Source organism: Gracilinanus agilis, chromosome 2, assembly GCF_016433145.1.
Source record: "Gracilinanus agilis isolate LMUSP501 chromosome 2, AgileGrace, whole genome shotgun sequence".
In the NCBI taxonomy this organism is placed as follows: domain Eukaryota; kingdom Metazoa; phylum Chordata; class Mammalia; order Didelphimorphia; family Didelphidae; genus Gracilinanus; species Gracilinanus agilis.
The window spans coordinates 370,797,683-370,822,349 of NC_058131.1; the positions used below are offsets into that span (position 1 = coordinate 370,797,683).

Sequence of the window (24,667 nt, forward strand, 5' to 3'; positions counted from 1 at the left end):
AAGAGTGTGGAGTAGAAGCAAAGGGCTCTCAGAAACTTGGAGATGAGAGAAATCATTTTCAGATGGGAAACTAAGTAAAGCGTCCATCAGCCTGTGGGTAACGTCCTCCTCTGGGACTTCCTGGCCCCTCGGCTCATTTTCTGTTTGCTGTCTTCCGCCCTTATCTCTTAGAACTTGTCCAGTGAAGGAATCCTGACCTTCCCTCAGCTTGTCTCCCCAGTTTCCTTTTCCAGAGCTCTGCCCATTCTCAAGCCTGATCTACATCAAGGCCTTTGCTTCAGGAAGCCTTCTCTGCCTTACCTTTCCTTGCTCTGTTCCTCCAGATCTATCCACCAAGCAGCCAACCGATCGAGCCTCGATTAAGCTTCTACTACGTGCCAGGCGCTGTGCTAGTTACTGAGGATGCAGTAACAAAATGGAAATGGTCCCTATCCTCAAGAAGGTTATATTCTAACTGCAGATTCAACATAGACACACAGAGTTACATACAAAACACAGACAAAGCGAATGTAATAGCAGAGGAGGAGGCTGAGAGTTCCTGGAAAAGCCCCATACAAAGAAGTGGATCTAAAGCTTAAAAGCAATTGGGGGGGTAGCTGGGTAGCTCAGTGGAGTGAGAGCCAGGCCTAGAGACAGGAGGTCCTAGGTTCAAATCCGGCCTCAGACACTTCCCAGTTGTGTGACCCTGGGCAAGTCACTTGACCCCCATTGCCTACCCTTACCACTCTTCCACCTATGAGACAATACACCGAAGTACAAGGGTTAAAAAAAAAAAAAAAGCAATTGGGGATTTCAAGGGGCAGAGGAGAAGAAAGGAGAACATTGCAATAATGGGGACCAGCCTGTGCAAAGGCATGAAAATAAAAAATGTAGAGCGGTGTGTGAGGTAGAGCAAGAAGGCTAGATTGGTTGGACCACAGACTGAGTGGAATGGTTTGTGAGAAAGAGTAAGGAGGCTACGTTGGCTGGACCATAGAGGGCATGAAATGGTGTGTAAGAAAGAGTAAGAAGGCTAGTTTGGCTGAATCATAAGGTGAATGGAGTGGCATAAGATGGAAGAGTGGAAATGTAAGCAAGATGGGTCCATGACATGAAGAGCTTTTTGAATGGCAAGCAGTAGAGTTTTTATGTGCTCCCAGAGGTAAGAGGGAGCTGAGGAAAATTTACTAAGTGGGGGGTCATAACTTCAATTTAGGGAAATATTTTTGGTGACTAGGTGGAGAATAGACTATTCTATTGTGAGAGATTTAAGCCAGAGAGGAACTGCAAGAGAAAGGTCCTGAATTGAAAGTGTCTTTGTAGGGGGACAGAAGAGGACGGATGCAAGGGATGTTTTAGAGGTAGAAGCCGTAAGATTTGGTATCTTGCCGGCAGTGTGGGGCTAGTAAGAATGAGTGGAAGATGTGACCAAGGTTGTCAAACTGTGTAATTGGAAGCATGATGATGCTCTTAATTGAAGTGGGAAAGATTTGAGTGAAAAGATGAATGTCTCTCCATTAACTTTAGGAGGAAAATCTCCTCTGTTTTCTATTTAAAACCTTCAATACATGGACCCAGATTATATTTCCATTCACATACACATATACCAGTTCAGACAAATTGGTCTTTGTACTATTCTTCCATCTCCCCTCTCTAGGCCTTTGCATTGGCTGTTCCCCATGCCTAAAACAGAATTACTCTTCATGTCTTTGTCTGAAAATCTTTAGTTTCCTTTAGTCTCATCCTTCTACTAGCCATCTTCTACATTAAACCTTTTCTGATCTCCCTGAAAGGATGAACACCTCATCCCTTCATTCTCGCATCTATTTTGGTCACATGGTAAGAATGGAGGATAAGAGAAAGCATATTGGTAGATCCTTTGGAGTATGTTGGGTCAACAAGAGTTGAACAAGGTTAGAGGCTATGAATGAGAATAGAATGTAAGCTCCTTGAGGATAGGAACATCTTCATTTTTGTGTTACCTCTTCTCATCCCCCCCCCCCACCTAAGAGACCTGCCATATAGTAATTGATAAATTCTTAAATGAATTAATGCTTAATACCTAAATAAAGGTGTAATGACTCCAAGTCTACTGCTAATGAATACTATACCTCAGTCTTCTTTTCCTCCTCTTTAAAGGTTGGAGGTTGGATTAAATGACCTGGAAGGTACTTTCCAGTTTGGGGATGCTTCAATTCCCTTTATGGACAAAGGTAAAGCTCTAATGTTCCCTGAAGGCCACACCCTGAGAATCCAAGCTATAGGGCAGGGTGTCCAGGGACCAGAGTCACTGTTGTGCTCTTCTCTCCTGTTCTAGGAGAGGGAAGAGAGTGAAATCCTTCCCTTTTCCCTCCAACCATATCTGTAGACATGAGCTTCATTACCCCTTTCCCCCTGAGAGTGAGGTTAGCCTTTCTTGAGTTTATCAGTCTATTTCAGACAGGTTCTTAGAAGCATCCCTTTCCTTGCAAAGGGGTCTGCATCTAGATCCCTAGGGTGGGGTTTGTCTGTGTGTCTGAATCTTTTGGGGGAGGATCTGCTTTTAGCATCCTTGGTAAAGAGTAGGGAGGAGCCTGGATCTGGGACCCTCTGAGGACTCTGTGTGTCTATGTACTATTGGAGAGGATTTCTGTGATTTCTGGGTGGGGGTATTTATGTGTCTAAACTTTCAGGTTTAGGGGGACAGGATTGCTGGGACCTTAGGGAAGTGTGTAGCTGTGTTCTAGAGCCTTTAGAATGGGAGTGGCTATATTTGAGAACTTGAGAGGTCTGTGTGTTTAGTGACTTTCTTGGGGGAGTATCTGTGTATATTGGTGCAGGGTGAGGGAAAGAAAGAAAGGAAGAAAGGAAGAAAGAAAGGAAGAAAAGAAGGAAGGTAGGAAGGAAGGAAGAAAGAAAAAAGAAAGAAAGGAAGGAAGGAAGGAAGNGGGGGAGTATCTGTGTATATTGGTGCAGGGTGAGGGAAAGAAAGAAAGGAAGAAAAGGAAGAAAGAAAGGAAGAAAAGAAGGAAGGTAGGAAGGAAGGAAGGAAGAAAAAAGAAAGAAAGGAAGGAAGAAAGAAAGAAAGGAAGGAAGAAAAAAGAAAGAAAGAAAGAAAGAAAGAAAGAAAGAAAGAAAGAAAGAAAGAAAGAAAGAAAGTAAAGAAGGAAGGATAGAAGGAACACTATAGGGAACACAAATAAAAGCAAGCAAAACAGTTCCAGCCTTCAGTTTATAGTCTGGAGAGTGCATAAAGGAGAACTGGAAAAAGAGTAGAGAAACATGTAGAGAAGGAAGACCACTGAGGTCTGTTGCTGGCCTAGATAGAAGAAAGCTCTCTAATCAAGAGTTTAGAGCTAGAGGGGATGGCAGGGATGGAGGCAATGGTTTTTTTGGGAGGGAAATGAGTATGATTACCAGTATGGTATGGAGGCAGCCTGGACAATAAAGAATGTTTTGCAATCTTTAAAGCACCAAATAGCTGTCAGTTATTATTATTATAAATGTTTGCATAATACCTTTCACTTCAAATTGAAAAGTCTATGAGGCAACTGATTCCATTTAAAAAATAGTTGTTTCTAATCATCAGAAAGTTTTTTTTTTTCTTCTTTCTTCTCATAGTCAGTTTAAATCTTCTCTTATCTGTGCTTCTCCTATTTTTACCTTCTGGGGCCAAGTAGAATAAGTCAAACATATCTTTTTCATGGATTAGTGATTATGGACATTTATTCTAAGTCTGAGTACTTCAACACTGATTGATTCATCTATTTATGATATATCAATATACATAACATCTAGAAATTAATTAAGTTTAAAGGAATGTTTTTGGAATTTCAAAATATCTGAATCTCTAAGGCATACAACCACAGTCTTCCCTGAATACAAACTAATGACATTCCCCTAAAGTAGAAGTTGTTGAAATGAAGAAAGTTTCATAGAGAAAAAAACCAAAATATTACTTCTGCCTTTCTTGGAACACTCATCTTTAAAGTCTACTGCCATTTATTCTTTATCTGAGGAAGTATTGAGTATTGGCAAGACAAAACAAGCAGTGCATTTCCAGGTGATTATAACACACCCTGGGTGGTGTTATAAGGCAGAAGTGGTGCAATAATTTCCCTGAAACAGAGTGCCTAGAGAGTTTTATTACTTTAATGTATCTGACTGTCTATATAACAATGAGGAAACTAGACATGTGTATTTACTGGCTACTGTAAAGGTGAACATGGGACATTATTATCACCCTATCAGTAATCCTTGAAACTGAACAGAGTTTGAAAAACACTTCCCAATTTATGTTCTGCTATGAAGCTAATTCACAGGTTCTGCCCTTCTGGATTTTCCATTCCTGATCTCAATTGATTTTGCCTGGAGGAATTACAGTGAGACATCAATCAACCAACAATTTTTTTTGAGTACCTAAAAAGTGTAAGGGGCCAGCAGAGATACTGTGTGGATAATCCAAAGGGCTACAGTACACACCCTCATCACCACCCACCACTGCGATAGCCTCCAAAAACATTTTCCTCTTGCCACCACTCCCTCCTCCCTCCAATCTGTCTTTCCCACTGTTGTTGATTATTCTTCCTTATGTTCAGATATGGTTATGTCACCATTCTGCTTAGCACCTTTCAGAAGCTCAATGTTGACAGTGAGTAAAACTCAAACACCATTGCCTGTGACATTCAAAGTCCTTTGTAATCCAGGATCACCTTATCTTCCCAGCCTTTTCTCACTCTGTGCTTATAAACTTCAAACTATTCTTCTCTCCCCCCTCTCTGCCTCCATACATACTTTGACTTGGTACTCTAAGATGTCTGAAATGTCCTTTGTTCATTTGTTGAACAGTCCATCCTTTAAGGACTAACTCAAATATAATCTTCTCCATGAAGCCTTTCCTCTTCCCAACGCTGACCTTGGACTTCTCATACAGCTATGCAATGACTTCTCCTTTAATAATGATGATGCATTTACATAGGGCTTGAGGGCTTACAAAGAGCTTTTGCTACAATAACTCAAAGAGTCATATATTAATAGCTGACAATTCTTCAGGATTACAAAGCACTTTTACATATATCATTTTATTAGATTCTCAAGTCAATCTCGAGGTAGAGAATCCAAATATCCTTCCTATTACAGATGAAGAAAATCCCAAAGAGGGTCACAGAGTTGAACATGACTGAAAACAACTGAACAACAACTGGTAGAGGGAATTTCCCCATTATGAGAGACTATAGTATACAGGATAGATTCTATCCTCACTTTGTTTCTAGACTGACTTCATATTTACCTCCCTCGTGCAACTGTACATTCTAGCCAATCCAGCCTACATATTGGTTGACATTCTGTCTCTGGTCTTTTCTGCTATCTTGCCTTTCTATCCTCAGCCTCAAAGAATTCCTATCTCCCTTCAAAGATCAATTCATGTGCCATCTCTTAAGAGGCCTTTCTTGATCTCAGCTCCACAATCTTCTGTATTGTATTTTCATTTTATATATTTTGTGTGACAGACATCATGGAAGAATGGATAAAGAACAGGCATTAGAACCATTAAGACCTGGGTTCATGTTCCATCTCTGACACATAGTGGCTATAGGATCCTGGTCAAGTCCCTTAGACTCTCAGGGTTCAAGACAACGCTCTAAAACTAAAAATTAAAAGGGATGGAGGAAGAATGTAGCAATTGACCTACACTGACAGGGAGAATTTTCTCACCTGAATGTTCCCTATACTAATAAAATTTTAGATCAAATCCCTCTCTCTAGTTCTACCGATTTATTTCTTTTTGGGTTCCTCCTTTCCTTTTCCCTTCCCCTCTCATTCTTTCCTCAGTAATATGTAAAGAGGAGAGACTTTCTTTTCTGTCTTTCCATCTTCAATTCATAACTCAGTGCCTAGAATATAGTAGATGCTTAATAAATGCTTGTTGCATTTAATAATTTTAAGAGGGGAGAATCTGAAATTAGACTAATTTTTAGATAATTGCAGTAGTCTATACCGGGGTTGATAATAGCCACAACTAACGTGGTGACACTTAGAATGTAAAGAAAAGGGTAAATGAAGGAAGCTCTAAAAAAGATTTTGGAGTACTTGACCCTAAACTCAGAAAAAATGTTTTACACTTCTTTGTATGTTTTGAATCTGGCACATAGGATACAGAGCAGGGAAGAGCCTTGGCAGTTATCAAGTCGAACTCCCTCATTTTACAGATGAAGAAAATGGGGCTTATGGAAGTTAAGTGACTTGTCCGTGGTCACACATGTTGATAAATATGTCAGCAGCAGGACATAAATTCAGGTCTTCTGACTCCATAGGCAGTACTCCTTCTTTTAAACCACTTAATACTACAGGGCATGTGGTTTTGTTAGTCTGGGAGCTTCTACAGAAAATATACTTAGGGAGGTAATCTAAATTTTAAAGAGTTTGAGTAATGCACTCAAGTTCATCTAGTTAGCCAATATTGGAAATGAAAATTTAAAAGGAGGCACAATGGATAAAATGCTGGGCCTAGAGTCAGAAAGAATTGAGTTCAAATCTAGCCTTAGACACTTATTAGCAAGGGCAAAACATTTAACCTTATTTACTTTAATTTCTTCAGCTGTAAAATGAGCTGGAGAAGAAAATGGCAAACCTCCTGATATCTTTGCCAAAAAAAAAAAATGGAGTCACATAGAGAATCAGAAATTACTGAAATGAACAATCACAGCTTCCTGGTTGTAGGTGCCATCTCCACATAGTCTAAGGGCTCACTCTAGACACTCCTCTCATGTCTCTCAATCTGTCAAGCAATCCATAAATATTTATTCAGAATCTGCTATGGCAAACACTTTACTAGGCACTAAAGACACAACCATAATGAATGAAATAATCCCCTTTACCTAGCAGGAACTAAATAAAGTTTTGTTATACATGATGACAACATTCTAGAGAGTTACTAATTACAGAGTTCCAATAAAAATCTGTTTGTCAAGATTAGTCCAAGAACTTTTACTTTTTCTGTTGGTTCATAAAGTAATGCACACAAAAATCAAGAAACCAAGAATTTGATAAGCAATTTCCAATAACTCCTAAGGCTGGATGCTTGGATTATCAGTTATTCTTGGGTATTGGGGTAAAACTAGGAGAGCTTGAACATTTCCTCTAATTCTCTAAGAACCATTTTTAGCAGGTTAGCTATTGATTTAATTGAATAAACCACAGGTTTGCCTTATCTTTTATCCACTCTACCAAGGTCACAAATTATACCCCTTTCCTTCTCAAGCTGCCAACAAGGTCTCTCAGGAGCTAATGTCATTGCAACACCTTGCTTTTTTACAAGGGAGTGGAACTGGCACCCTTTCTTACTCTAGATCAAAGGAACATTTTCACAGGAACAGCCTAAGGCCCCTCAATTGCCCACTGGAGACACTGAATTCATCACGGAGATGGAAAGTCAAGTCTTTTCTCCTTATAGAATCACAGAATGTTAAAGCCAAAGAGTCTCATTTATTCCAAATCCCTCATTTTCATTGGTTAGGAAACTCAGGTAGAAAGACCTTAAGGTATTAAGATCTTAAGGTGCTTTTACTTTCATTATCCCCCGGGATCAAACAATGATAGATTTAAAAATGAAAAGGCTATCAGAAGCCAAATAATTCAACTTCCTCATTTTACAAAGAAGGAAATTGAGACTCAGGGAAAATAAGAGAGTTTATTAAAATTTATTAAAATAAAAAGAGAAAATTAAAATCATAGAGGTAGTAAGGGTCAGAGACAGGATTTGAACTCAAGTGTTCCTTCCCCTGGACTATGCTGCAATACTTAAAGCTCACAGGTAAGGGGGAAAAATCTTTCTTTGATCCTCATATACAAAAGAGTTAATGCAGCCCTCACCAAATAAAATGTAACTAAGAAATATTTAACAAAATAAATGAAAATTCAATTGAAAATAGATAATGTTAATTTGTGATTTTCTAAGTCAAAATGTGAAACCCACATATCACTAGGTTGAGTGGCCCTGAATCTAACCTGTTTCTACATGAGTTTGACATAATCACTCATTCTAAACCAGTGAGACATCTCTACAGATGAGGAAATAGACGGAGAAGGCAAAGTCACTTGGCCAAGATTGATCAGGTAACAGAATAAAGATTTGAACTCAGATTTTCTGATGCCAAGTCTCTACTATATCATGAAACCTCTTTCCAAAGTAGTGACAACTAGCATCTGCCCTGGCAAAGGGAGCAAAGAAAAAGGCTTTTAAAAGAAACCTATACATCATCTAAGAGTGTTAAGTATTCAGACCCAGAGCCAAGGCAGTATATAGCTGAAATTACTGTTTTCTTTACCATATTGCCTTATCTCTTTTTAACAAGTCTTACTTACTCGCATAATTGCACTGACTTCAATCCATTATCCACAGATTAATTCATTATATTGATTTAAACTTTGGGTAAATGGATGAGTTTTAACAACCCTCCCTTCTATTTTACAAATTGACACTGTAAAACAAATGTGTACTGTTTTTATGGAGGCCCAAATTCATGGAATACAAGTCAATGAAGGTATTTCCTTTTCCAGACTAGAGCTTTGCCATAAGGCATGACTCACAATGGGAGAGAGAGGGGGAAAGGGATAAATGGGCCAGTGCAGGGGATGTGGAAATAAAAGATGTCAATAAAAATGTATTTTTTACAAAAACATAACAAAGGTAGCTAGGTTAAGAAAAATAATCACAGGTAACAAGCAAACTGCTTTTCTTTTGATATTGAGAGGAAATCAGTGTATAGGGGTTGAGGTAGAAATTATAACAGAAAAAAAAACATCAGAACTGAAAGTCAATGCCATTACCTCACTTCTAGAGAATTGGGAAAGTTTTCACAGATAAAATGGAATTTCAAAAGATCTTTAGATGTTGTAAGAGCTAATGAGATACACTGGAAAGAATTGAAGACATACATAGTAGAATGGAAGTCAGAGAACCTGTCACTTAGTACCTCTGTGACTTTGAGAAAGTTATTTAACATTCTCTGGGCCTCAGTTTCCTAATTGGTAAAATGAAAGGGCTGTCTGAATGATCTCTAAGGTCCTTTTCAGCTCTGAATATTTGATGTGTTATCCTATGAAGTTGTGAGGGAAAGGGGAAAAAAAGAGTGTTTGATATGTAGAGCATGGAGAGATAGATGGTCTGGAGGCTAGAGTGGGGTCAGAAGAAGGCATTAAAAGTTAGTTTGATTGGAGAGACAAGATGAGATTAGGAAAGGCATGGAGAAGAGCATAAAATGCCCGTGTGTTGCCCCTACTTTCTGTCCTTGAAAAGCCCCAGGTAATGCTAGGTGCAAAGGGAAAAGAGAAACTTATTCACACTGTTATTTCCTCAGAAGCCATACAGTTTCAAAACAAAACTAAACAAACAAATACCAAGAATAGGTAAAGTATAACAAAAGAATATAAAATAAATCCAAACTCTGGGTAAAAAATTTACATCAAGCAATAAACATTCAAAGCAGGTTAAATCTGGAACATAAGCTACTGGTTAGGGATCCTGCAGCAAATCCTAAATAACTTGCTACTTCAGGCCTCCCTTTGGTAGAATATTTTCTCCTGTTGTTTTATCTTTTGCTACGTTTAATTCTGTAGGCTTTTAAAAGATTTTTAAAAAAGATTTGCCTAGAGTCTTCCTTTTTTCAGTTTTACCTTCCTTGCATAGAAACAATTCTAGCATATTTCATTAGGAAGCAAAGAGGAGACAGGAGAAAGACAGCCACAGAGAGACTGTAGCTGTGACAATGAAAAAAGGAAAGGTAGACAGGAGCAAACCAACAAACAAATTAAAAAAAAACCCCAAAGATAAAGTGATGAAATTTCCACTCATGCAGCTCCTCTTTGACTGTTTGAATTGGTATATTATACACAGAAGAGAATCTCTCTCAAGCTGTTGTCCTCCCTCCCTGTGGATGGCTTGTCATTTTCATCACAGAAAACACTAAACAATTGTCATGTCGGCTGGTTTGAGGGGTTTTCAAAAATATATTGTACTTGGGGGCAGAAACAACACTTTAGGAGAAAACTGAGGAACACCATGATGTAGGGAAAAATAATTTCCTTCATTACCTCTCTAAAGCCTCACTGGGAGAATGGAAATGAATAAGTCAGTTGTGAGCAAGACTTTGCCAAAAGGGAAATGTCATCACATTTTTTAATGAAGATGACGGTTCCTCACGGATGAAGGTGATTTTCATAAGATCCATTTTTCTATGATAAATCCCTAACAAGGCTAACCAGGGCCAGGTAAGCTCAAAAGATGGCACAGATAGCTCATCTGGGGAGATGGTGCCACAGATAGAAGTTGACTTTTGACTCAACTCATAATTTCCATCATTTTTTTTTCAGTGCAGGTTTTCAAACACCAACACTCTTTCTATTACACTTTACTTCTAAGTGGGAACAGCCTAGGCCACAGTCTCTGCCCCACTGACTCCAATTTTCTTGCTATCTTATTTAAAAAAAAAGATTACTTTTCTTAACTACTTCTTGGGCATCTCAATGCAGAGAACAATTCTTTTTTTGGGGAGCCAAGAATTGGCCATCCTGATCACATGCTCAAACCAACAAAGCTGATGTTTGCTCTTTAATAATTAGATTTAATAACTAGAATAGGACAAAAGTATAAACATAATTAATTTCTCAATTTCACCCAGTTTGCTTGTATTAATAAAGATAAATTACAAATGTGTTCAAAACTGACACGCTTATGTAATCTTATTAAGATCCAGTATATAAAATAGTGTAAACATATGCAGCTGTCAGCAGGAAATCTCTCATGAATATACAGATACATTGGCTTAAATAATTTTTTCTTTAGATTCTTTTGACATAACAAGAACTTTTAAGAGAAATTATAAGTAATAGAGTCAATTCTGTAACCTATTCACCAGATAATTAAGTTAGTTATGACCTTGTAGAATCTATCCTCCATAGGCTTACCAAGAGGAAAGGAGATGGCAATACCTCTATTGCATTCCAGAAATCCACAGGGTTTAAGGCATTTCCCAAACCCATATGACTTTCCCAAAGATGCACAGTGGATAGAGTACTGGGTCTGGAATCAGGAAGATGCATTCAAACCCTGCCTCTGATACTTACTAGTTGTGTGACCCTGGGCAAATCACTTAACTCTAATTACCTCTGTGTACTCACCTGTAGATGAAATAAAACAGCACCTAACTCTCAGTTTGTTGTGAGGACCAACTGAAATAATAATTATAAAGTACTTAGCACTGCCCGGCACATAGTAAAGTCTATATAAATGTTAGCTATTTTTTCTACTAAATTTCTGATGTTTTTCTTATGCATTTGTCTTATTTCATCCCCAAAGAGATGCTGTTAAATCCAAATAAAAAATGTTTATGGTAATGCTTTGAAAGAATAAATCAGTACACACATGCAAATATTTCTGCTACTTAAATGAGTCTTTAATTTCACCAATGCTGATTGTAACACTGTCATGTCTTTTGACCCTCTTGTCTCTTGTCTATGTTATCCAACAAATTTCTCCATGAGAGGGTTCACTCAAGATGTTGGTGGCATGGGGTAGGGTTGGAAAAGAGATTTATGTTCTTCTGGTCTCTTAACACATCTTAACACTTTCCTGAAAATGGAAGAGGGCAAGTCTCTTAACACTGCAGAACACAAACTTAGTCTTCCCAAGAAAACTTTCCATGGTGGTTCCATTCCCTCTTCTGGTCATACATTGTTTTAAATGAAATCTTTAACATTGTCTCATGCATCCAATTTGACTAATTTCAGTTATAGGAAGTCATTATGATAACAAATAGTTCTTCTAGTACTATGCGGAATGGATGGTCAATGGATGAGGACCATTAATTCAAACCCTCATCATGTCACCTGAACAATGAGAAGAACTTCCTAAATAGTCTCTTGAATTTCCATCTCTTCAGCTTATCTATCACACAGCTGTTAATGGTCTTAAAATCCAAATCTGGTCATAGGACTCTTCTCAGGAAGTTGTAATAGTTCCCAATTATCTCTAGGAAAAAACATCAAAACCTCTATGAAGCATTTAAAATCTTTTATAATTTGGCAACAACCTATATTGCCAGGCTGCTAACATTTAACTCCTCTCTCAAGTACTAAACAGGTTGCTACGTGCCACAGTGGATAGAGCACTAGGTCTAGAGTCAGAAAGACCCAAGTTCAAATCTGATCTCAGACACTCACTGGGTGTCCCTGGGCAAGTCATTTCATCCTGTTTGCCTCAGTTTCCTCATCTGTAAAATGAGCTAGAGAAGGACATGGTAAACCACTTTAGTATCTTTGCCACGAAAACTCCAAATGGGGTCACCAAGGGTTGGATAGGCCTGAAATAACTGAACAAGTACTCTATAATGTATTAATCACATTATACCACTTGCTGCTCTCCTTTTTGTATTCCATCTCCAGATTCCATGCCTTCTTCCTCTTTGCGCCCGTTTCTTGGAATCCCTACTTCTCAACAAGATTCTGCTCAAATATCACTTCCTATAAGAAATCTTCCCTGGGGATTTGGAGGTGGTGAGGCAAAGAAAACTCCAGGTTTCAATAGAATACCACAGATGGGGTGAAATTCCTCTTTTCCCAGTAAAATGTTGCTTTTTAAAAAATCAAGAATATTGGCATGGTTTGAAGATAATTACAATTATCACATGAGTGATACATCTCCTATAGCACACTGACTAGCACTTAGTAGGTACTTCATGTTTATCAACTGAGGACTGACAAAATACCAGTATTTCAGGTACAGAAAACCTGAATTATTTTGTTTTTTAGAAGATTTCTTCCTGCATATTTTGGAAAGCTTGGTTTTCTAAAAATTGAAAAAGAAACAACTCAATATAAAATTTATGTCAAATGTTGTTAGAGTTAGGACTCAAAGTCATAAGAATACTATTTGTAGAGAAGAGGTACATTCTCAAGTAATTCCTAATACATATAGAAAATGAAGATGAGTAATTTTTGGTCAAAGAGTCATATACTGATTTAAAATACTCTCTTTAGATATTTTTCAATGAATGTATTATAAGAATCAAAAGCTCCTGAATATCTTTCCTGAAAATGGCTGAGGGCAAGACCTTGGGACCTTATGACTCCTCCTGTAAAGTGACTTATAAAGCACAATCCAGTTGAACCTCATCCACATTATTTAAATAAATGATCACTCCTGTGGCAACATTTCCCTGACTACATGTGCTGTAGTTAGACCTAACAGCAGGCCTGAATTACACAGCAGGTCACCAGAGTGCCCTGGATAACACTGCTACCCACCATATTATTGACCTCTAAGGAGGTTAACAGGCCTTTATTGATTCATTATATTTAATGCAACTCAGCACTACAAAAACCCACTATATTTTATTCATTATTAATTATATTTCATTTCTAATGATCCCAAAGGGATTTCCAAAAGCCATATAAATACAGCTTCTGCACACACACACACACACACACACGCGCACACACACACACACACACACACACACACACACACACACGTTGCTGTGTGATAGCCTTAAAAGCACTGAACATCTCAGTGAGGTAAACAGGCAAGACTCCATTCGTATAGAGGGCTAACAAAGCTATAATGTCACTCAGCTCCCATGACTGATAGAGGACCCGTATTTCCATTTCCATCCCAAAGATGAATCTTCCAAAGCTTCAGCAATACTAATGTTCACCAATCTAAGGTGTTAACAGATAGGATGATGATCTCTTGACCATTAGCACTTCCCAAAAGTGATAATTAGGGAATGATTTTCACAGCTACTATTAGCTGCAAGATAATGATAATACTATTAGCAAGAGATGAGCACTGCTTGAGATTTTTCCCCCCCAGAGAATGGGGACAGGGAAATATGAAGTGTTTTTCATTGAACTATCCTATACTCTCAGTCAGTATTCTCCATCTGACCTCTTTCAAATGTATACAGGTAAAATCAGCAAATACTGTGGTTGACAAAGCAGGAAAGAGATTGTCTATGAAAAGAAATGGTGGGTTGTCCCAGATCAGCATGGTCCTGCACTCTCCCATCTAGCAAAATGAGCGAATGCCCCTATTTGTAGCTCTGGTGGAGACAATTGACCAGAGCAGTCTCGTTAATACCATAAAAATGTAAATGGAATACACTTACAACTTCAGCTTTTACTTTCAAATTTCGGATTGTAGTGACATTGTAGATGGTGGTCTTTTCTTTTATAACTCCATCTCTATCAGGAACCAAATATTTTCTAAACACCAGCTCTGATGATTGGCCCAGATAGAAGCACGTTGAAATTACCTCCATTAAAAGGTTAATCCTTCTTGGTTTTATGGGTTTCAGTGTGTGTAGGTCAAAGACCTGAGGCCACTGGTGTGTTAAAATGATTCTTATAGCAATAACTCTCATTTAAGAGGAAGGTAACTAGCAAGTGCTGGGTCACTATTGCTCTAAATTGAGTTTTCAAGTAATCAAAAGCTGGAAAACTATTATTTTGGAAACTTCAAGCTGTCAATTTTTCTTTCATTTGTTTTTATGATGTTATTTCTTTTAAAAATTATTCCTTTTTTATTTTATACTTTTTCCTGATTACATGTAAATACAATTTTAATAATTGTTTTGTTATGCAATCTGTATTCTCTCTCTCCCTTCATTCTTTTCCACCCTTCCAGATGGCAGGTAATATAACATAGGCTGTGCATGTATTACCATGCAATATATGTTTTCTTACTCATCGTGTTGTGAAAGAAGACACATATCATTTATACTAGAGAAAAATTCATGGAGGAAATAAAGTGAAAAATGGTATGAATCTATTTGCATTCAGACCCCAATCAATTTTTTCTATGGTGGTAGATAATCTTTTTCATCATGAATCCCTTGGAGTTTTCCTGGATCCTTGCATTGCTGATAATAGTTAAGTCATACGACTGATCACTGTACATTATTGCTGTTGTTTTGCACAATGTGCTCCTGGTTCTACTCACCTCACTTTGGGTTAGCTCACATAAATTTAGATTTCTTTTGACAGTTGTTTACCATTTCTTATAGCACAATAGTATTCTATTCCAATCATATACCACAAATTGGTTTAGCCATTCCTCTATTAATGGACATCTCTTTCAGTTTCTACTTCTTTGCTACCACAAAAAGAACTGCTACAAATATTTTTGTACAAGTAGGTCCTTTTTCCTTTCTTTGATCTTTTTGGGGTACAAAGCTAGTAGTGGTATTGCTAGGTCAAAGGATATGTACAGTTTTTTAGACCTTTGGTCATGGTTTCAGACTGTTCTCCACAATGGTTGCATCAGTTCACAGCTCCACCAACAATGTATTAGTGTCCTAATTTTTCCACATCCTCTCCAACATTTATAATTTTCCTTTTTTTTTTTGTCACGTCAACCAGTCTGAGAGGTATGAGGGTGCCTATTCAAATTCTTTGGCCATTTGTTAATTGGGGAATGCTTTGTGTTCCTATAAATTTGAATTTATATCTTTGAGAAATTAGGTCTCTGTCAGAGACACTTGTTATAAAGATTTTTTTTCCCAGTTTGTTGTTTCCCTTCTAATCTTGGTTGCATTGATTTTGTTCTTTCAAACATTTGTTAAGATTAACAGTATTAGGGGACAGTTTGGCTGTTCACTGGATTGAGTCAGCCCTAGAGGTAGGAGGTCATGGGTTCAAATTTCACCTCAGACAGTTTCTAGTGTGACAGTCTGCAAGTCTCTTAAGTCCTGTTAACTAGCATTGCTGCTCTTCTGCCTTGGAACCATTATACAATATTGATTCTAAGACAGAAGGTAAGGGTTTAAAAAAAAAACTTTAAAAAAAGTATTAAAAACAACAACTACCACCACCTTTAGAGAAAGCCTTTCCTCATTCCCCCTTAATTTTATTGCCTTTCCACAGCTTATTACTTCAAATTTATCCTGCCAATAGCTTGTTTATAAAAAATTGTTTGCATGTTGTCAGACTTTAAGCTTCTTGAGATGAGCTCACAGGAGATCAAGGACTGTCTTTTAACTTTCTTTGTATTCCCAGTGCTTTAGTGTAGTGCATGGTGTCTAGGTGGCACTTAATACATTTTCATTTACTGTCTAGAAGTCAAGAAACCTCCCATGAGCCTCCAAAAATCTTCCAAAGAATTGGTGATTCAGCTGAATCTGTCCCTTCTGTTGTTTTATGTAAAAGAGATGAAAATAGTCCCAGAGCAAATGTTCAAATACTTGAAGTCCTACACTTAGATTAAAAAAAAAAAATCAACTGCCCAAGTATACCACAAGCTATTTAATCATAGTAGAAGGGATGTTTGTTTTCTAAATGCCCTGTTCTAACCAGTCTAAAACAGATGACTAGAAAATATACATCTCATGACCAAAATGGTCTACTTACTGTTTTCTCTACACATTCATGTCCTTTCCTTCTGTGTCTGCTCAAGCTATATGCCTCATACCTCGAATGTACTCCCTCTTCAACTTTAACTCCTCTTAGAATCCCTGGGTTCCTTCAAGGCTTTGTTCATGGGCTACCTCCAACATGAGTTTTTTTTTTTTTCCAATGACTCAATTGTTAGAGCCTCCTCCCTCCACCATTAAACTTTGTAGATAGTTTATATTTACTTTTCTGTATACAAGTTGTTCTCATTCCCTCTCCTTAATACAAAGACTTTTTTACCTTTTTTATTATTATAAAACCCTTTGGCAGTCTGGTGAACTCTTCTCATAATAATGCTTTTAGATGCTTGAAGGAAATGCTAAATTCCAGTTAAAGGTTAGTGAAAATAAAGATATAATCCCCTACCTCCACTGCATCCTCCCTAGCCCTGTTATTGTTCATGGACTCCCTCAGAGCCATCCACAGATCCTGGTTAAGGACCCCTGCCCCAACAGAATGTAAATTCCTCCAGGGCACAGATGATTTCATTTTTGTCTTCCTATCATTAAGGCCTACCACTCCTTCCAGGCAGGCATAGAAAGCTTAATTAATACTTGCTGAATGAATGAATGAATGGCTGGATGGCTGGATGGATGAATGAATACCAATGGAGCAAGACCTCTCACTTCAAAAAGCATTTACAGTTCTTACAATAGCAAGAAAGTAACAGGAAGAAGAATATACCACTAACTATCCTTGTGTCCTCAGGCAAATCACTTTGTCTCTCTAGGTTTTATTGAGTGCCCACTCTTGCACGTGCCAGGGACTGTGCTTAACTATGGAGATACAAAGACAAAAATGAAATGATTGTGTCCTTAGGCAATTTAAGTGACAGAACAGGGTGACGTGATTTCTAAGATCTCATTCTGTTCATATGACTCGATGAAATAATTGCTCCTTAAATATGAAATTCCCCATTTTTATGCTGTAAGGGAAAATGCTGTAGGGATAGTTGGGTATGTTTAAAGAAACACAGGCCAGATTTTCTATACCTAACCCCCTCCCTTTTCACTCAGTGTATGTGTGTGTGTGTGTGTGTGTGTGTGTGTGTGTGTGTGTGTGTGTGCGTGTGTATTCAAAGACACAAGTAGGGCTTTTTAAAATTTTGCATCAATTAAATTTGAGGAATTAAAAACTGTTTTTTTCAAAGACATAGTAGATTTGCCTTTTTAATAATAGAGTTGGTTCCTCTAATCCCTTTTTAATCTAATTAAGACAATGAAAAGCATCGTGTTGCCATCTCAGAAATGGTAAGAATGCTATAAACAAAGAAAGCAATAAAGTGATCAGTTTACACCCCATCAAATTTACTCACAGCCTGAGAGCCATTCTTATTTGCTGTTACATTTTTACAATTTAACAAATGTTTCCATGTGATTTCCACTGTTTTGTCCCTGAGATCAAGCAGAGACTGTGAAACTCCCAATTCTAGAAAGCTTGTGAATCTGCAGCAAAGCAACACCCAGTGTGTGATTATGGAACCCTACAAATTGATGCTAACATATCCAATAAGCAAGATAATAATTAAGTGGTAAAGCCTTCTGTGTTAAAAACAGCAATGGTGTTATTAATACCCACATGGGCACCAAAACAAACAATGCTGATAGAATTTAATTAAATGATTTTATGATCATATATTCTATGAAAGATCAGCTGATTACACTAGTTAACACTGTATATATTTTTATATTTGGGACCCAATTAGAATTTACCTAACTGCCTTGAATCCCACATTTCCAAGGAATGTCAAAGGATGAGGTCAGGCCCTATCCTCTGTCCAACCTAGTTTTGTAGAAATGCCCAGGTGGTTTTTCGTTGTTTTGTTTCGCTTTCTTATTTGTCTGTTCTGTGAGTGTGGAAAGTGACCTGCCAATAAAATGATGATTTGCTCTTTGAAAGAAAAGTCACTCAGATATGGTATTCCATAATTATGAGTATAACTTGTATTCTTCTCCTCCAGTGATGTAGATACTTTTAGGAACTACTGTAGTATCAGGAAGCATAATAACGATAACTAGCATTTACAGAGTACTTTAGGGATTGCAAAGCATTTTATCCACGTTTTATTTAATTCATACAGTGTCTTTTTAGGGAGTTTTGGTTTTTATTCCCATTTTACAGATGAGAACTTGTTTCAGAAAGCTAGGTAATACAGGGAAGGAACATGGAACTATTAGGCATGTGAGGTGAGTTTCAAACTCAGTTCTTTCTGACACCAAGTTCCACCACCTATCCTATGCTGCATCTCTCAAGATTGAACATCTTTTTTGGTTGAATCAAGGGAATTCATATTTATCATATTTTAAATCATGACAGAGGGAAGAGTATCATTTAATGTCTGGTTTTTTTTCAGAGCCAAAATACATGAAAGAATGATTAGCCATGGGGGGCCAAATTAATCTCAATCAACAAAAATTGAACAAAGATCTTTGCAGCACATTGTGACTTGGCTAACTCCTTTTGTAAATAAATCCTGTGCTTCAAAGGGTAATTGTAGTCTATTACATCTTTCGCAGTCAGTCCTGACAGGGGCGTGGTTACCCCCTAATATTTACAGTTAATGAATACATGAAGAAAAATTAGAGAGTGAATTATATAGTCCTAAAAACAAACCCTCTCACTTTTTTTTCCAGGTCCTTCCCTTCCCTACCACATACAAACACATTCTTCATTATAATAGCACAGTCTGGAATTGAAATATCGTTATAATAAAAATCCTTATTAGGAAGCAAAATGTATTTTGTACTGAAAAAAGATGAAGTTGTTAGTTTAGAATTTTTATGGCCATTGTCAGGTAAGTTGAGCAGTCTATATAAATTATCATTTTCCTCTTAGAGTCCTAGTTTACATAAATATAACTAATATGTAGGCTTCTGGACCCCCACAGTGCCTGAATGATGAGACAAAGCAACTTTCTAGTTATGGCCACCAGTGGTGATAAAAAACAAAGATGATCCATATTTATTTTCCTGTATCCTTCTAACATAAGAATCAGATTTATATTACTCATTTGCCTAAGTGGAATGTAACACTCTTTCTAGGGTCAAGAACTATTCAGAATATCAGGGCTAGAGGAGACCTTAGAGATCATCCCATTCAATACTTCATGTTTAATTCATTTCTTCTTAACAAACATTTATTAATTACAAAGACAAAAACAAAATGTCCCACCCCTCTTGAAACTAACTTTGTATCAGGAGAATATAACACATAAACAAGTGAGTAAACACAAATTACATGTAAAATGCTACAAAATGATTTCGAGGCAGAGTGAGTGCTGATAATTGGCAACATCTGGAATGGTTTCTTGTAAGTGGTGGCATCTGATTTATGCTTGAAGGAACCTAGGGTTCGATGAGGAAGAAACGAAGACGGATCCCTTTCCAGGCAAGTGTAGAAAAATGGAAGCTCCAGAAGGGTAGCCAAGTATAGCACAAAAGAGCACTGGATTAATTCAGAGAACCTGGGTTTGAATCATAGATTAAAAAACTGAAAGAGACCTCAGCGGTTTTCAAGTCATTTTGTAAATGAGGAAACTTGTGGGGAGAGTGGCGCTAGGTGACATAGTAGGGTACCAGGCCTGGAGTCCGGAAGACTTGTCTTCATGAATTTGAATCTGGCCTCAGACACTTAGCTGTGCAAATCTGGGCAAATCACTTAACTCTGTTTATCTCAGTTTCCTCATCTGTAAAATTAGTTTGGAAAGGAAAGTTGCCAACTACTCCAGTATCTTTGCCAAGAAAACTCCAAAGTGGGTCACTAAGAGTCGGCTATGACAGAAATGAATGAACAACAAAAAGATTTGAACTCATGTCCTCTTAACTAAATTCAAGGCTCTTTCTTCTATACTTTGCTGTCCTTCTCGGGTATTTCATCATTTCTGGAATGAATACCCTCTTCATTTCTTCCTTGAAGTACCCCTAGCCTAAGACTTCTACTCCCCGGCGTGAGGCACAGTGGACGCTTCTTTTATGAAGGCTCCTCTTAGATCTAATCTAAACTTTACAAAATATTCCACCTAGACTATGTGTGCCTAATTATCAGAAACTCTCTGGTGTATGTTTCACTTCTGAACAAGTCTCTTGAAAAAGGTCCAAATGCTAACCATTAGAGAGACTTTTACTTTAAGGCAGCTATTCTTGTCAAGTGATAGCTATGTCACACGGCAAGTCTAATGGGAGTCAGACATTAAAGTTCTGAAAACATCCAGGATGTCGTACATATGCTACATTTATGTACCATGCTTGCATTCAGTGTATGCTGTTTGCCAAATAGAATTCAATGAGTCCAAATGAAATTAATGAAGGGTGTAAAAATGACAGCTATATGACATATTTCAAATCTCTATTTGACATTTACAACTTTTAAAAGTTATTTTTAAATACTGCAGTGTTTAAAATGTATTGAATATGTCATATGCCACTAAGCTATTGTTGGAATACTGGGTAATATAGCCATGCCAATTAATATAAGGCCAAACTGCAAAGCCTTGAAAAAAAAATCAGACAGTTTGCTTAGAGGAAATAAGGAGATATGCCTTAAGAATATTAATTTTGGTCTGTTAAAAAACTTTCCTGTAGAAACTTTAATTTTTGTATAATTCAAAGGAGATCTATTACTTCCCTTTTCTAAGTCTAGTGAAGTTCTGAAATATAGAACTGCTGAGACATGAATGTTTACTTTGGATGAGAGAAAACTTGGGGGAAGGGATGACGGATATTTTCAAGTAGTATAAGAATTGTCATGGGGAAGAGGGATTAGACTTGGCCTCAGGGGCAGAAACTGGGTCAATGGGTAGAAGGTGATTTAGTATTGATGCTAAGGGTTTTGGAAAGAATAGGAGTTATCCAAAAATGGTAGAGTCTTTCTCTGGACACAGTGTGGTTCTCCCTCAATATATTGTCAAAGCAGATACTAGATGACCACCTGTCTAGTAGATGGGATTCCTGTACAGCAATCTTAGTACTAGATGGACTTTGAGATCTTTATCAACTCTGGGACTCTGAGAAAGGCAATTAACAAAAGGAAGGTGAATGAGGAGCATGTCTGACCCAACAGAGAGTAAAATGATTTTATATGTGTTATGTTTTGAAGAAGAATACAAGGTTCTCTATTACTCTCAAATATCTCCGCAAGCTTGCAACAGAGCCATGCCAAATGGCTGGGAATGAACAAGAGGTCAGTGATAGGCAAACAATGAATGGAGGGTCTTATCACTAGAAGGTAAATGTGTCAGATCCATATAAGCTGTGTCTTGTCTTCCAAACCACCTATGCAAGTAGAAGGTAGCAGATATGATTCAGGAATAAATTTAGACAGTTTCACCCTTAGCCTCTTTAGAAAAAGCAACATGATTTCTTGCAGTATGAGCACATGAAGCATATACATCAGTGCATGACATATATGTGTATATCTGAAGACATACATATATATGTGCAACATTTAAAAGTAATGTAGTCAAAATTTTACAGGATATTGGTGTCTGCTGCTGGATGACTGCTACTCCTGTCTACGTGACAGTGCAAAAGAGAACAAAACAACAAATATGCATCAGGTAGAAAAGCCTCCAAACCAAACCAAACCCCATCCAGGACCTGTCTTCTCCTTTACCAAAGGGAAAGCAGTCAGTTGCCCTATCTGACAGGCATTCAATTACTTTTCCCTACCAAAGAGAAACAGTGTTTTCAGGAAACACTGGCCAAACCACAAAAATTATGTTTTGCTTTTTTGCAAATCTGCTGGCTCCTGCAAGACACAAAGCAACAAGCTCTAGTCCATTAGTATGACAGGTAGTGCTCTTACTAACAACTGCTTTTTACTCCCTCTGACAAATGTGCTTGGTGCCACGGCTGACGTTTGTGTAGTAATCAGGAGTGATGGAGAGGGACGTCGGTGCTGCCGAAAGTGCCCCCCGATTTAATGTGAGCGATTTGTCAAACGTGCTGCGATAGCACTGCTGTCAGACCCGGGCAGGAAAGCACTCTGTCATCTTTCCACCAACCAAGGTCACTTTGGCAGGGATAGGAGGGCTCTCTCCAATGAAATTTTCATGTTTATTGGCGATGTGCATGGCCTACTTTCTCAAAGTGTTTTCTTTCTATTAACAGATAACCATCAAAGATTCTTGGAGACACTCCCCTTGATAGGGAGCTGCTCTGGGGGACAGGACCCCATAAAGACAACTTGGTAATAACAGACCAATGATCAGAATGTGAAAGGTGAAAAGTAAAAAGGTAAAGGCACATTTGTAAACCAAGGCACACTGTGTTTGGATTTCCACTGGGATATACTCTCAACAAAACTTTAGCTTCCACTGGATTCAAATCCCTGCTCTGTATATTGGTATCTGGGTGACCTTGGCATGCCACTTAAATTCTCTGAGTCTCAGTTTCCTCATCTGTAAAATGACTGGCTTGTGGTAGAAGGTCTCTGAAACTCATTCTACTCTAGATCATCTATCATCTTTCATATTCCTAAATTATTGTTATAATTTATAACTTCAATAGTACCATCTTTATTTGGAGTTCCATCTCTTTTAAATGCTAGAGAGAACCATGTGCTACAGTCCTGACACAGCAGACTTTTCTGTTGAAGGGAATAAGAACTTAACTATGCTTAACATACAAATACTATTGGGTCCTTCCTATAAGAATATTGGTCTTTTTTAAAATACTGTAACATATTACAGAATGACCTTTATGCTGAGAGCACTAAGAAAGACACTCATCATAAAAGTCTTTAAGAATGAACTAATCCTGGACATTTATAGAGGGTCCCCATACATTAAGCTTTAATGGAGGCAAGATCATTTAGTTATTGGCCCACAAACCTGTATCAATCTTATTGTGGCCTACACATTGGAGAATGGCTGAACAAACCACCATATATGGATGTAACAGTATTTATCCGGCAATAAGAAATCAAGTTGGGAAGATTAGGAATTCTGAGAAATATGAACCAACTGAAAGAAACAGAAGTAGAGCAATTTGGATATAACTTTATGTAATATAATATTTGAGGTAAAAGAAAAGCTCACTTAAAGGAACCTGCACTCTGAGTAAATGAAAAATGGTTGATGGTGCCCAAGGATAACGGAATTTACCTTCTTCTTGGGAACAAAGAGATGGGGTATTACCAGAATATCATACTGCAAGCATTGCTCAGTTGTGTTTCTTGGATCTGCTCTTTGTGGTGGTGGCTTTCAAATTTCTAGTGATTAGCACAGTTCCTGGTACAAAGTAGGTATTTAATAAATGTTTATTGGTTAGCCAATCGGAACATAAAATTTGAGGCATTGACTTTGGGGCAACACACAACTATAATGCAGGATGCCCCAAAAGTGTTGTTGTTGTTTCAAGCTTTAATAACCAATAAACACTTCCCACAAAAAAACATCATTTGAAAGTTTGGCTACTTAAATTTGTTTTTGCACATGTTCAGCTTTATATATATATTTAAACCCTTACCTTCTGCCTTGGAGCCAATACAAGGCAGAAGAGTGGTAAGGGCTAGGCAATGAGGGTAAAGTGACTTGCCCAGGGTCACACAGCTAGGAAGTGTTTTAGGTCATATTTGAACCTAGGACCTCCTGTCTCTAGGCCTAGTTCTCAATCCACTGAGCTACCCAGCTGCCCTCTGCTTTATACATGTTTGAATGATATCTATTTTTATTTTTATAACAAGATGAGTCACCCTATACATTGTGTACTTGATAGTTTTTCAGATTAGTGGATTAGTAAAGGAAGTCTTTGTGTTTGGCCACTGTAGTCACCTGATCTTCCTATATTAGACTTTCTTGTGGGGTCATTGGTGTATAAGTAGAAATTTTGTACCTTTTGAACTACATTCCCCAGAATTCCTTTTAATCTCTCCACCCTTGAGTGCTTCCATTGTTTGTATACAGTTGGCTGTGACTCCGCCTCTTTCTCTCTTTTCTCTCTATCTTGGCTTGGTTAGCTGCCTTTTTACTCTAGCTTTTTATGTTAGTTATTATTAATAAATCTTATTAAATATAATACTTAGAATACTGGATATTAATTTTTATTCTCACATGGGAAAACTATTGTATATGCATGAAAACCTGCTTCTTTGGATGATTTTAAGACCAGAATGATAAATGCAATCCTTTCAATCCCTAAGCAGCAGTGAATGAAAGTTTTTACAAAGTTAAAAAATAACCTAGGGGGCAGCTGGGTAGCTCAGTGGAGTGAGAGTCAGACCTAGAGACAGGAGGTCCTAGGTTCAAACCTGGCCTCAGCCACTT

The 24,667-nt window shown here is 37.7% G+C and overlaps 1 protein-coding gene across 6 annotated transcripts in view; it reads right to left on the reverse strand.

Moving 5' to 3' along the window:
- TENM2 (teneurin transmembrane protein 2) overlaps positions 1 to 24,667 on the reverse strand; it is a 1,052,113-nt gene that overhangs the window by 649,228 nt on the left and 378,218 nt on the right. The window contains exon 4 of one of the 6 annotated variants that reach the window (XM_044661703.1): positions 18,346 to 18,375. The exons of the other annotated variants lie outside the window; for them this stretch is intronic. Coding sequence (XP_044517638.1) covers positions 18,346 to 18,375 — 30 coding nt within the window. The remainder of the gene's footprint in view (positions 1 to 18,345; positions 18,376 to 24,667) is intronic. 6 annotated transcript variants of the gene reach the window in all.